Source organism: Gossypium hirsutum, chromosome A09 (genome assembly GCF_007990345.1).
Source record: "Gossypium hirsutum isolate 1008001.06 chromosome A09, Gossypium_hirsutum_v2.1, whole genome shotgun sequence".
Taxonomy (NCBI): domain Eukaryota; kingdom Viridiplantae; phylum Streptophyta; class Magnoliopsida; order Malvales; family Malvaceae; genus Gossypium; species Gossypium hirsutum.
In genome coordinates, this window is record NC_053432.1 from 72911707 (window position 1) to 72927280 (window position 15574).

Sequence of the window (15574 nt, forward strand, 5' to 3'; positions counted from 1 at the left end):
TGAAAGTAAAATAATTTTAAAAATTTCTATTATAAATCATTTTAGTCTAATATCCATAATAATAATTTTTTATTCTCACCTTACTACTAGAATAGCATTTGAGTCCAAACACCCAGCCCACCGTTATTTCTATTTTCACTATTACAATAATTAATCTCATCACTACATTAATTAATTTTACCACTATCGTTATTTTTAAACTCACCACAAATAAACCTACCATCGATCCAAAGAATACCCTTACTCACTTCTCTGCAGCCGCTAATACTTTCGATGTTTGCAAAGCTGAATTAAGAGCCATCAAAATGGCATTGAAGCTATTTCTCAAGGCTACTATGTTTGAATCTCATGGTTTATTGATTGAACGGGATCCCTCAACTGCTATTCTCTGGTTTATTGATGCTTCGAAACTGCAGCCATGGAAATTCTGGGAATTATTCAAATTTATTGAAAATCTGGTTGAGAAAATTGGCGGCGTTACTTTCACTAACATCTTTTGAGAAGCGAATGGCTTATCCAATGCCTTGGCTAAGGTCGGACTGTCTCGACATGTTCCTTTGGTAGTAAGCTGATGCGTTTTGTTCCTGGTTATTCCCTTTTTTGGTGTTTCCTGTTTCACACATTTGCATATTGTGTAGTTTGCTTATTCTGTCTGGGCACTTTTATCGCCTTATGTTTGGTGTCCTTATTTGTAACTTTAGATTATGATTTTATCTTAGTAACAAAACTATACCTTTAATGAAAAAAAATTTCCTGTTATTTTCTATATTTTATGCTGCAAACATTTTATCATGTGTAATATTTATCTGCTTGTTATTTTTATATACTATATATCAAAAAAATTGTTAATGAATTTAATGATTGTCATTTGGATCAAGATTAAAACTTCAAAATTTGAAAAGTATAAAAAAATATAAAAAATCATATTGAATAATATAGACTAAATCTAAAAGATCACACGCATAAAAAAAACTAATAACATAATTTAATTAAATAAATATATTTAATTGCTATTGTTAAATTAAATTAAAATTTTACCATTAAAAAAAACTAAAGGTAACCAAATTAAAATTGAGGCACTACATGCACAGTAAAATCTCACCTAAAAAAAATCTTTTCAAAATCAACCATCTTAATTCCATTAGTCATGTTGACCTTAATTATAATAAAACCTTACTGTGCTATACCGAACTCAAAAACTTGATTGAAATTTCCATAACATACATGGGCAATTATACACCAGCAGTTAGAAGGCCATATAGGTTTGATATGAGCCAGTCACTGAAATAGAATAATTAATAATAATAATAATAATAATTTTGCTTCAAACTTTTCCAAGAAACATTCAAATATAACAGATGCATCGTCCCTCTGACATACATCAATATGCTTGCTTACTTTTCCAATAGAGGGACCAAACTACAAATTAGAGTATAGTAGAGAAACTACTTTTAGCAAGATATGCTTATAAACTATGATTAAACTTGTATCAAGAGCCCAAAATTACTCTAAATTAAGTTCTTATTCAATCATTATTTTTTAGGAATTTATCCATTATTTTTAATGCATGGATGATCGTCATTTATATCTATAAAAGATGGACAAGCATTTGCTGAGCAGAATATTGTTCTCAAGAGCCGTCAGGGTATTGGAACATTTGGAGCGACGGATTGACAACAGTAAAGCCCCCATCTATGAACAGATTATGCCCACTGACATATCTTCCCTCCTCACTTGCTGGGTAGAGTGCTGCATTTGCTATATCTTCGGCCTTAAGATACACACCCTTTAGGTTAGCTGACTTACTCATCGCTTTCTCCAGCTCCTCATCATTACCTCCCAGGAATCCCGTCGCTAAAGGTGTTGCCAGAGCGTAGGGAGACAAGCAGTTCACTCGGATCCCAAATTGCCCCAGCTCCACTGCAGCATTCCTAGTTAGTCCTAGCACTGCATGCTTTGAAGCACAATAAGCATGTGTGGCGGTAGCACCGATCAGGGAGCTTACGCTGGATGTCGAAATTATGCTACCACTTCGAGAAGGAACCATCACCCTAGCTGCGTGCTTAATCCCCAGGAAAACGCCAGTTACGTTAACACTAAGAACACGCTCGAAATCTGATTTGTCGTTGTCCATTATGCGACTCTTGTTGGGATCAACGATGCCGGCGTTGTTGAACATGATGTCCAACTTTCCGTGAGTGGCGACGGCTTTGTCAACAGCATTTTTTATTTGGTCTTCATCAGTGACGTTGCAATGCACGTAGGAACAGTTTGAAGGGCCTATGTCCTCACAAACCCGATGACCTAAATCATCTTGGATATCAGCAATTACAACTTTGGCTCCATGCTGTGCAAACACTTTAGCAGTGCATTTCCCAATACCACTAGCTCCTCCTGTAATTAGTGCTACCTTCACTTCCAGCCTGCACATGAACGATGGTTGAATGGTAATATCATGAATTAAACTCCTGTATTTGTTTATTGTTACACCATCTCAGCCTGGATTCATGCAGTCACACACCCTTAAAAGTTTTCAATTAGTAAATCCGGAATTTTATTTCCAATAATGCAAACCCTTGTTCTATTCTCGTACTTTAAAAAAACAAAAAGTCATGTCTTACCAAAAAAAGAAGTTATGTATTGTTAGGTTTCATGTTTTACTTCAATTTGTTGTGAAGTGACCATCCATGCAATGGTGAACTTAGATTGCACACGTGTGAGCTCATCTAAGTCCATGAGCTTTACACTTGCTAGCTCACTTGAGTGAGCTCTTTTAAAGTTGCAAGTTCATTGAAAGTTGCAAGCTCAAACAAAGACGCGAGCTCATCAACGTACGAGCTATTAAGTGTTTTGGCAAACCCCCAAATTAAGTGCGAGCAAGGTTTGCATGTGGTAAAATTGTTTTTTTTTGGATAATCTATTTGTTAAAGGTTAAGGTTAACTTGTTGAAACAAGTAGAGTTAGTATTGAAATGATGTTTTTAGGTACTGGTTTGACCTAATCTGTAACACCTCCTACTCGTATCCATTGCCGGAATAGGGTACGAGGCATTACCGGAGTTTACTGAATATTTTTAGATAATTCTGAGTCATTTATTATTCATATTTTAGAAATAATCATAACGTCTCTCTATTGGGCCCTCGAAGCCCCAAACATACATTAGAAACCAACCGGAATTAAATCGGGATTATAAAAAAAATTTGCAAAATCTTAAATTATATTTTCATCTAAGTACTTACCATTTCAATGCTCCTTATAATTAAACAAGTTACCATTCAATCAATAGCTTGGCACTTGTCTAAGTGTCATACAACAACATTGTTAATATACTTGCACATATTTCATATAAATTCAACAATGATATACCTATTTTCTCAACATATCACACTTAAGTTCAATAATAGTCTCAACTTACATAATTTTCTTATACCAACATATCAAAGATAATTATATATGTACATGTCACAAAATATATTATTCTCTTACTATTTCTTCATAAGCATATATCATTCATTTCGTTATATCAATATTTCATGCATCATCATTTCCTTATATCTTATGTATATTTACTTTGGTAATAGTTCGTATTAAACTTAACATAAATTAAATTCCATGTATCTATACATATTTCATTTATCTATCTTTTTAATTATTTCATACAACTATTTTGTACATATATTTCCATATGACCAATTCCTGTAAACATTTCACACAACCATTTTGTACAACCAATTCATATAACTATTTCTCATCTAGTACATATTACCTGAATATTAGTTGTTCAACAGATATCTTGGCATCTCTCTTCCATGGCCTTATTTATCTTTGACATGATGCCATAGTGTCTTTCAACTATGGTCTTACTCATTTTCTGCCATGTTGCCATGGTATCTTTCAACCATGGTCTTATTCATTTCAAGTCACGCTGCCATGGTATCTTTCAACCATGGTCTTACACATTTCATATCAGGCTGCCATGGTATCTTTCAACCATGGTCTTACACATTTCATACCAGAGAGCACACTCCCGCGAACCTCATCCTTACAGTGGGATTACCAATCCAGACTAAATCCCCTGTAATATAAACTCATAGAGTATTGTCGGGATTACCAGTCCAGGCTAAATCCCCTGCAACGACAATTACTCTAATGAGCTTGGATCTGAATTACCAGTCCAGGCTAAATTCAGACCCTAATTCGAATTACCCGTCCGGGCTAAATCCATTTTACACGTATTCTTCGGGAGGGCTGTATCAGAATAGGATCACCCGTCCGGGCTAGATCCTTTTTACCGTCAATTCCTTTTCAGAGATCTATCGAATTTTCCTTTCATTCAACCGGGCTTTATTTCAATTTATATCGAGTATTAGTAATATTTCATCAATTATCATGAATTGAACATTCAAATCATATTTTCATCACATAACCACATATTTCAAGTATTTAAAATACAATTCAAGTTACACAAACTTAAACCACATATTTCAAGTATTTAAAATACAATTCAAGTTACACAAACTTACCTCATTGCTTGTTTGTGTTTATAATTTCATTAATCCGATATCTTTTATTTTCCACGATCAAGTCTCATTTTTGAGTCGTCCGGATCTTTATAAATAAATTTGATCATCATTTTCATTCATTTCATATTCTAATGCATTTAATTAATGCTCTAGGAAAAATTACTATTTTGCCCCTAAACTTTTAATTAATGACGATTTCATCCTTAGGGTCAGGAAAATAAAATTCTTGCAATTTAATCCTTATTTCTAGATATTATTCTCATACATATTGATAACAATCCATGAATTCTATAAAATATCAAAATTTTCCATAATTTCAACACTTTTCAATTTAATCCCTAAAACATGTTTTCCCCCGATCTTGAACTAAATTAATAATTTCATTCAATTTTGTGATTTAAATAATAAAATAATACATTTCATGCAATTTGGTCATTTCTGAAATTTTTACAAAATTACCCATAAAGTTTTACTTTTATTCAATTTAGTCCCTGGGCCTAAAACATGCAAATTAGCCATGCTAGATGAATATTCATACATATTTTTCCTCCGCCTCCTCTCCTTTCCACATCCTTAGTGTATATAACACACTTCTAAGTAACATTATCTATAATTTTTATTATTTACTTTTATGAATATTCAAGTTGTCCATTTGTGTCATACTCACTAAATTATTTATAACTCGAGCTACAGAACTCCAAATTAATATCCGTTAATTTTACCTGAAACTAGACTCATATATCTTCTTACCATAAAATTTTCAGAATTTTTAGTTTAGCCATTAGGTACAGTTTATTCTTTAAATTCACCCCTATTCTGCTGTCTGACAGTTCTGATCCTTCTTCACTAAAAATTAATTATCTCACAGTACAGAACTCAGATAATATTTTTGTTGATTTCTCCTGAAAATAAACTCATTATGAATTCTAAAAATATAACTTTAAGCCTCTAATTATTTTTCTTCAATTTTTTGTGATTTTTCAAAGTTAGAACAGGGGAACCCAAATTCATTCTGACCTTGTCTCACAAAATTCATTATATCTCATAATTTACAATTCAATTGCTTACACCGTTTCTTCTATAAGAAACTAGACTCAATAAGCTTTAATTACATGTTTTATTAATCCTCTAATTAAATTTATACAATTTTTGGTGATTTTTCAAACTTAGACTACTGCTGCTATCCAAAATAGTCTTAGTGCAAAATGTTGATTTTCTACTTTTAATTTCAATTTAATCCTAACTAAATTCACTTACTTTTCTATCTTAATTAATACTTTATTTCTACTCAATTTTTAACTAAACTCATACTTAACTATTAAATTTCCAGCATATTTTCCTAATTTCGAAATTTTATCAATTTAGTCCCTACAACATAAAACTTATGAATTAATTTACAATTCAATCCTTATTTCATTTCTAACTTCAATTCCTATCAATCTAACCCCTAATTCATCTTTTTATTCAACATGAAAAATATTTAAAAATCTAATAACTTTCAAAATATTCACTTAATTTCATCAAAACCTTGTCCCAAAGCTTCCAAAACATCAAAATTAAGTAAAAAGGACTAAATTGACTTACCTATTTAACTTTCAAGCCTTGAAATCCCAATTTTTCCCTTTTTCCTTCTTTATTTTTTTCCTTCCTTCTTTCTTTCCCCTGCTCTCTCGTTTCATCCTTTCTTTCTTTTTCTATTCTTTTTCTTTTTATTTCTTTTACTTTATATATATATATTATAATAACTTAATAATAGCTATAATAAAATATCTATTTAATATCCAATATCTATTTTACATTTGTATACACATATATTATTACATTTGTCTTTCTTTAATCTATTTATTATATAAATATCTTTTACTTAATAATAATATATAATTTAATAATATACTTATATAATAAGTAAATATACATAAATTTTACAAATGTATGCATATTAGTATCACACATGTCACTATACATACCATACATTTGTCAACTTTTTTATTTATTTATCATATAATAATAATTTAATAATAATAAATACATTAATATTTACTTAAATAATAAGCAAATAAATATATGTATTACAAATGTGTGTATTATATTTATTATACTTGTATTTTATTTTTGCCATACACTTGGCACTCTTTTTGGTTTATTTACTTATTTAGTCCTTTTAATTTTCTTTATTCTATAATTAAACTTTCACACTTCATTCAATTTAATCCTTTTATCTAATTATCCTTTCTTTAAGCTAATTTGCTTCATTAAACTTTAATTAATCACTCTCTTAACTTCGTAAATATTTTTAATAAATATTTAAAAATCTATTTTTTTAGAAACGGAGACCCGAAAATGTACTTTTTTTATAACTGTAAAAATTTGGGTCATTACATAATCAGTTGTGTACACGTTTTATCTTTGCTTTCTCATGATGTTTAGTGGGATTAGTTGATTACTTGTAACCATTTTTACCTTTATATTGTAATTTTTGGATTGAAAAATGATGATGAATATACAAGCAGTTTATTCCATCTGCTAAGTTTTCTTATTCTTTCTTTCTTTCTGGATCCAAAACACCAACAATTGGTATCAAGAGCCTAAGTCTTTGAGGGCCTTTTTTGTGTATTCCTTGTTGTGAAAGAAGAAGTTGATTGCATCTTGTTAGTGTCACCATGTCATCTGGAAGCTTCACACCACCTCCACCTCCTATTTTTGCTGATGAAAACTACCACATCTGGGTAGTGAAGATGAAGACATATCTTTAGGCATATGACTTATGGGAAGTTGTTGAAACAAATAAAGAGCCAACACCCTTGAAAGCTAATCAAACAATAGCTCAAATCAGACAGCATAGTAATGAGACTGCTAAGAAACTCAAGGTTATCATGCCTTCAAAATGGTGTGTCTAATGTTATTTTCACAAGAATTATGGTTTGTGAGACACTTAAACAAGCCTGGGACAAACTGAAAGAGGGTTCCAAGGGACTGAGAAGACAATGCAGCAACAACTTTTGAACATGAGGTGAAATTTTGAAAACCTAGAGATGAAGGAAACCGAAACAATCAAACAGTATGTAGATAGGATCATATCTATTGTTAACAACATAAGGTTGCTTGGTAATAAGTTCAGTCATAGGAGAATTGTTGAAAAGTTTATTACAACATTGCTTGAGAAGTATGAGTCCAAGATTTCATCCTTGGAGGACTCGAGAGACTTAACAATCTCTCTGTCAGAGCTCATAAATGCTCTATATGTACAGGAAAAAAGAAGATCAAGCAGAAAAGAAGGGCATGCTGAAGGTGCTTTCCAAGAAAGAAACAATGAGAGTCCATGTTCTTCAAGCAATAAAGACAAGAAGAAATGGAATGAAAGAAAAGAAAGGCCAAAAAGAGATTGCGAGAAGAAAAAGTATCCATTGTGCTCTCGTTGCAAAAAGATAGGTTATTTAGAGAAATTTTGTTGGTTTAAACCTAATGTGCAATGTAGAAACTGCAAACAATTTGGCCATATTGAAAAAGTTTGCAAAAACAAAGGGCAGCAGCAACAACAGCAAACCAATTAGGCTCAAGCTGTTGATGAAAATCAAGCAAAGAGCTCGTATTCACTAATTTATGCTTCGCAATTAACAATAAAGTCAAGAAAAACTGGTTGATTGACAGTGGCTACTCAAATCATATGGTTTCAAATGGAAGCATGCTTAAGAGGATTGACTGATCCTTCAGTTCAAGAATCAGAATTGGAAATGGCAAGATCATTGAAGCTAAGGGAAATGGAGATGTCCAGGTTAGCAATCCTACAGGTACAAAAGTTATTACTAATGTTCTTTATATACTTGATATAGATTAGAACTTGCTCAGTGTTGGTCAGTTTGAGAAGAATTATTCTGTTGTTTTTTAAAAGAATAAATGTGTTTATCTGATTCAACTAGTCATGATCTTATGTCAGTTAAAATGAATGATAAGAGCTTTGTTTTAAACTGAAACTTAGTTACCTTTAAAGCTTAATCCAGTTTAGCTGATGGTTCTAACTTGTGGCAAAAGAGATTGGGGCATGTCAATTCTAGGTTGCTTGATATGTTGTATAAGCATGTTTTGGTTGAGAACATGTTTGAAGTTGTTGAGCAAAATGTAGTGTACAAGGTATGTCAATTTGGGAAGCAAGCAAGGCTCTCATTTCTTGTCAAGAAAGCATGGTGAGCTACTGAGAAGCTACATCTAATTCACACTGATATATGTGGACCAATGAAGACTATTTCACTCAGCAATAACAGGTATTTCATTCTGTTTATTGATAACTAAACTAGAAACTGTTGGGTGTATTTTTTGAAAGCCAAGTCTAAAGTTGCTGAGGTTTTTTGGAAGTTCAAGGTTGCTGTTGAAAACCAAGCTTGTTGCAAGCTTAGAATACTCAAGTCTGACAATGGGACTGAGTATACTTCTGAAAAGTTTCAAAATTTTTGTGAAGATGTTGGAATTGAGCATCAACTGACAAACACATACACTCCTCAACAAAATGGTGTATGTGAAAGGAAGAATAGAACAATGATGAATATGTCAAGATATTTATTGTTTGGAAAGATGCTTCCAAACAAGTTATGGGCTGAAGATATGAGCACCTCTGTTTATCTACTCAACAAATTACTACTAAGAGCTATGAAAGACATGACACCTTTTGATAGATGGTTTGGATTCAAGCCTTCAATGTCACACTTGAAGATCTTTGGTTGCTTGTGTTATACACTTATTCCTGCTATTTAGAGGAATAAGCTGGAAAAAATAGCACAACCAGACATATTTGTTGGTTATAACAATTGTAAGAAGGGGTATAGGATCTTTGATCCTTTTACCAGTAAAGTGTTTAAGAGTAGGGATGTCAAGTTTGATAAAGAAGCTCTTTGGAATTAGGAAGCTATAGAAGCTGAGATGGTTGAACAAAGTCAAACTAAGTTGGATGTGCAACCTGATGAAGCTTAAAACTATGATGATGATTGTCTCAGTGACTTACCAATCAAAGGCACTAGGCATATTTCTAAAATATATAAAAGATGTGATGTTAGCTATGAAGAAGCAGCAAAGGATAATGGTTGGAAAGAAGCTATGGAAGCTGAGATAGCCATGATCAAGAAGAATGAAACTTGCGAGTTGGTTGATAGACCAGTTCGCAAGAAGGTTATTGGGGTGAAATGGGTTTACAAAACCAAGTTAAAAGTTGATGGTTCAGTAAACAGACTCAAAGTCAAGCTAGTTGCAAAGGGATCTAGTCAATAATATGGTGTTAACTATGCTGAAACCTTTGCACCGATAGCTAGATTGGACACTATTAGACTACTATTGACTATGATAGCTTAGAAAGGGTGGAAGATATATCAGCTTGATCTAAAGTCAACATTCCTCAATGGCATCTTGAAGGAGGAAGTTTATGTTGAACAACCACAAGGATTTGTAGCTGATGGTGATGAGTAAAAGGTATTCAAGCTTAAGAAGGCTTTATATTACCTGAAAGAGGCTTTGCAGGCTGGGTATGATAGAGTTGACAAGCATGATTTGAGTTTGGGATTTGAGAGGAGCATCAGCGAACCCACTTTGTATATAAGGAAATAAGGGAAGAAGACCTCGCTGATAGTGTCTCTGTATGTTGATGATCTGCTGGTGACTAAAAGTGGTGGAAACCTGCTAATAGAGTTCAAGAAACAGATGCGAGCTGAATTTGAAATGTCTGATCTTGGAGATAGGACCTTTTTTCTTGGTCTAGAAATGTTTCAGTTAGATCAAGAATTTTCATTTGTCAAAAAAGCTTTGCCTTAAAGATCTTGAATAGATTTTGTATGGAAAACTGCAAGCAAGTAGACAATTCTATTGCACAAGGTGAAAAACTCTCAAGCTAGAGTGTTTTTGAAAGAGTTGATAAAAGAAAATATAGGAGTCTTATAGGACGTTTGCTTTATTTGACAGCATCGAGGCCAGATATTATGTTTGTTGTTAGTTTGCTTTTGAGATTTATGCATTGTTGTAATGTGATTTATTTCAACGTAGTAAAAAGGATTCTAGAGTACATCAAAAGAACCCTGGGTTATGGAATTAAATATGTGAAGCAGAATTAGCTGAAGTTGATTGGTTTCACAAACAGTGATTGGGCTGGTTCTGTTGAAGATATGAAGAGCACTTTAGGGTATTTCTTCACTTTGGGATCGAGTGTATTCAGTTGGAGTTCAAGGAAGTAAAAGACTGTTACACAATCAACTGAGTACATTGCAACAGCTAAAGCTGTAAGCCAAGCACTTTGGCTAAGGAAATTGATGTCTGATTTAAATTTTGAGCAAGTGGAAGCAACAAAGATACATTGTGACAATCAACTTGCTATTGCAATTGCAAAGAACCCTATCTTCCATGGCAAGGAAAAACACTTCAAAATAAAATACCACTTTGTTAGAGAGGTCGACAATCAAATGAAGTGAAGCTAGTTTATTGCAGTTCAGATGATCAACCTACTGATATTCTCAAAAAAACCTCTTGGAAGGTTGAGGTTCAAGAGGCTAAGACATGATATAGGAGTTCACAGCATTACGGCCAAGGAGGAGCGTGCGAAGTGGCCATCCATGTAATGGCGAACTCAGATCGCACACCTGCGAGCTCATTTAAGTCTGTGAGCTTTACACTTGCAAGCTTATTTGAATATGCGAGTTCACTTGAAGCTACGAGCTCATCCAGAGTTGTGAGCTCATCGAAAGCTGTAAGCTCAAACAAAGTTGCGAGCTCTTTGAAAGCTGCGAGCTCAAACAAAGACGCAAATTCATCAAAGATGAGAGCTCATCAAAGTGCGAGCTCTTAAGTATTTTGGTGAACCCCCAAATGAAGTGCGAGCAAGGTTCACATGTGGTGAAATTGATGTTTTTTATATAATTTGTTTGTTAATGTTAACTTGTTGAAATATGCAGAGTTAGTATTGAAATGATATTTTTAGGTACTGATTTTACCTAATTAGTTTTGTGTACAAGTTTTATCGTTTTTTTTCCAAGATGTTTAGTGGGATTAGTTGATTATTTGTAACCATTTTCACCTTTATATTGTAATTTTTGGAATGAAACACGGTGATAAATATACAAACAGCTTATTTCATCTGCTAAGTTTTCTTGTTCTTTCCTCTCTGGATTCAAAACACCGACACAATTCCTATTTGTTTAACCAAAAAAAAAAAAGAGAAGGAAAAGAACCTTGACTGCAGGCTATCCTTTTCTACATAATAATAAGAAAGAGAATCTATTCCAGATGATAATTCCGACCCAAATAATTAAGTTATAAATGGGAGAAAATGAGTACTATAAGTGAAGCTTAAGATTATTAATCCGACGCCATGTATTGAGTTTTCCGGAATTATACATGCTATAGTATTAAGCAAAGATATGAGTGCTGTAACAGTGGAATCCAGAAATTACACATATGTATATGAGTGAAACTAATGCTGTATTGCTAACTACAAAGTGCTTTTGGTCGTATCAGGCGCCGCCCCACAAATGGGAAATTAATCTTCGTAAACTAAGAAATGGAGCTTTTGGCCAAACACAACTGAAGGAACAAAGATAACCATCTATCTGTGTCTGTATATTTTAAAGAGAAAGAATATTTCAAACAACTATAATTAAAAATGAAAGAAACAAAGAGAAAGGCACCTCTTTGTGAGTAGTGAGATGAAAGATGAAGCAGCTGCCATGCTTTCCTATAATGACTTTTCTGCTTCAAAAGCGGTTTGGGATCGGAAGAGAACAACAGATGCACTTGTTAATAAAATAAGGTCTTTTTCTTTTTTTAATAATTGAGTATGGCCGTATTCGAAGACAGGGACTGTCACGACAGCTAAGATTTTTCTTTTTTTTTTTCTACTTCAGGCCTTTGGCTTAAATGAAAAGAAAAAGAAAAAGATTTTTTTAAAATAATTAAAATTAATTACGTTATCAATAAAAATAGAGGTAGGCTACATTAGTAGTGAAGTAAATTTCTTTCATTTTTTTAACTATTTTATTTTGTTGTATTCGTCACCAGCTCGTTAGTAATGGCAGTTTAAAATTGTCATAATAATAACTTTAATTTTTTATATTTATATATTATGTAAATTTAATATTAATTATAAAAAAATTTAACCCTCAACATTTATAAATTTAGTAATTTAATTTTTTTAGTTTTGTTTTTCTTTAATTTATAATAATTTTTATATTTTTAATTATTATTTAAATTATTTTCTATTTTTTTATTCAATGTATAGAAGTACCAATAGTCCCTTCCCAACCTTTAAATAGGAGGATAAATAAATTGCAATGTGCTCAAATCCACGTCCGTCTATACTGGCAACAATGTCGATACCAATCGAGTTAAGACTCAGTTGCCTTATATAATTTTCTATAAGTTTTTATAAATTTTTTAATAATGTTTCTGTAATTTCTACAATATTTTCATAATATTTAATATTTTATAATTTTCTAAAGTTTTTTTATGATATTTTAATAATTGTTAGGCTTAAATGCTAAAAAAACTTTCATAAAATAATTAAAAAAACAATTAAGTCATCATGTTAGCCACCATGTGATAATTTTTTTACGTTAACGATCACATCATCACTTAACAGTTTGTCAAAGCTTTGAAAGTAAAGTGTAATTCATAATTCAAAAAGTCTAATGGAGTGTTTTTATTAGCAGCTTATTTTAAAGTTATTTTACGAAGGTTGTTTATATTTAAGCTTAAAACTTTCTTTGCCGATTTTATTTAAGGAAACTACAAAAATAATCATTAAATTAAAGGTAAAATTATTTTTTGATCACTCAATTATTAAAAGTTTTATTATTATCACTAACATTGTTGACTTGTATATTTTCTTCACTCATCTGTTAACTACCGTTAAAGAGATAACATCTTGCACATTAAGTTAGCCATTTATTTGCAACATATATTACATGTATTTACCTAATTTTCTAAAAAATATATTTTTACCTTTTAATTCTTTTACTCATAAAAGATAAAAAAATCGAAGGAAAGCAAGCAATAGGAAATTGATCTCTACTAACCTATTTTTCATTAAGTTCGCCATCTCTATAATTTTCACCCTAATTTCACGGATCGCCAATTAAAGCACATGACCAAAACATACATAAACCTCTATTCTTTAATACATACTCATTAAAGACTTAGACTTTAATTTGTTGGCATTTTTTGATGACACGGGATTTAATTTAATAAAATTGCATATAAATTATTTGGACAAACACATAAGTAAAATGAAATTATCTTTTTAACTCATAAATATATATTTATTATGTAATAGCCCGATTTTTAGCAATGTCGGAAATAGTGGTCCGAGACCATCAAATCTGACAAATGAACTCGTAGATTATATTATTTAATATTTACGAGTCAAATGTGATTTTTAAAATATTTTTGAAATAGTAAATTGTGTTTTATAAATGTTTATTTGGTTAAGAAATTGAGAAAAAGAGGTACTGAGATCTCAGTGTTATAAACCGAGCCATAAATATTTTTATGAATATTTATGGAGTGTCAATAAGGTAGTATTAAAATTTTGTCAGAAAATTTTTACGTTTGGATGGTTAATTAAATAAAAAGAACTAAATTGAAAAATGTGTAAAAGTTGTTAAAAGGATTAAATAGCTTAATTATCAAATGAGTAAGGACCTAAAGTGAAAATAAGCCTAAAGGAGATATTTTGGGCGGCAACAGCTGAGAAAAATCAGGAAATGGGTGAAATAAGGGTAAAATTGGAAAATTGCCAAAATTAAATAAATAAAAATGAGACTAAATTGGAATATCTAGAATTCTCTTCATTTTCATCAGCTGAAAAATAGCCATGGAAGAGGGTTCAAGTTGGTTTTCATACTCTAGCTTCATGTAAGTTTAATTCCTGCTTTCTCCTTGAAATTTCTATGTTTTTGGACTTTTACAATTGGGCCCACCTTACTATTTCATTAGTTTTTGATTTCATGGCTAATTTTTAAAGTTGTTATGGATGAGTGCTGGAAGCACATGATGAATAAATATAGAATTGAAGCTTTTTTTTTATATATGATAATTTTATCAAGTAAAATTGATGGAAATTGATTTGAGGACCTAATTGTGAAAATGTTTGGAATTAAAGTCTAGTGCTAAAATTATGATTTCCAAGGGTTGTAAAGTATTTTAAAGTGATAGAATAAAGTGTTAATTGAGAAAAATCAGCTCAATTGAGAGGCTAATTGAGTAGGGATGAAATTGTTAATTATTACAAGCTTAGGGAAAAAATGGTAATAAACAGCTTGCACTAAAACAATTTTGGACAGCAGCAATAGACTAAATTTGAAAAATCACTATAAATTGTATAAATAAAATTAGAAGATGAATAAAATATGAAATTAAAGCTTATTGAGTCTAGTTTCTTATAGAAGAAACAGTGTAAGCAATGAATTTGTAAATCATGAGATATAATAAATTTTGTGAGACAAGATTAGAATGAATTTGGGTTCCCCTATTTTGACTTTGAAAAATCATAAAAAATTGAATAAAAATAATTATGGGCTTAAATTTATATTTCTAGAATCCTGAATGAGTCTATTTTCAAGACATACAAACGGGAACACCATTCCTATCCTGTATGAAGAGATAATTAATTTTTAGTGAAGAAGGGTCAAAACTGTCAGACAGCAGAACATGTGTGACTTTAAAGAATAAACTGTACTTATTAGCTAAACTAAAAATTCTGAAATTTTTATGGTAAGAATATATGTGAGTCTAGTTTCAGGTAAAATTAGCGGATCTTAATTTGGAGTTCTGTAGATCCAGATATAAATAATTTAGTGACTATGACACGGGTGGATAGCTTGAATATTCACATTAGTTATTAGTGAAAATTATGGATAAGGTTACTTACAAGTGTGTTATTTATACCAATGATGTGGATGGAGAGGAGGAGGAGGAAAAATATATGAATGACTCATGTATAAATTGATCACATGCCCGATTATAATCGATAAGTGTTGAATTAGAAATGATATAATATTTTATGAAATTATGATTATCGTTATAAT

At 31.4% G+C, this 15574-nt stretch overlaps 1 protein-coding gene across 1 annotated transcript; it reads right to left on the reverse strand.

The window, feature by feature from the left end:
- Positions 1-1295: 1295 nt before the first annotated feature.
- On the reverse strand, positions 1296-12367 carry LOC107889574 (secoisolariciresinol dehydrogenase). Its single transcript, XM_016814048.2, has 2 exons — positions 12179-12367; positions 1296-2423 (listed from the first exon to the last, which is right to left on the reverse strand). Exons 1-2 carry the CDS (start codon positions 12217-12219, stop codon positions 1631-1633), a joined length of 834 nt encoding a protein of 277 aa, XP_016669537.1. The 5' UTR covers positions 12220-12367; the 3' UTR covers positions 1296-1630.
- Between the last annotated feature and the right edge of the window lie 3207 nt (positions 12368-15574).

What these genes read in the sequence shown, in the direction of transcription:
- LOC107889574 (XM_016814048.2), bottom strand. Translation starts at nt 12,219, where the DNA reads ATGGCAGCTGCTTCATCTTTCATCTCACTACTCACAAAGAG. An exon ending in ATCTCACTACTCACAAAGAG is followed by an intron (nt 2,424 to 12,178) that starts GTGCCTTTCTCT and finishes GTTCATGTGCAG; the next exon opens with GCTGGAAGTGAAGGTAGCAC.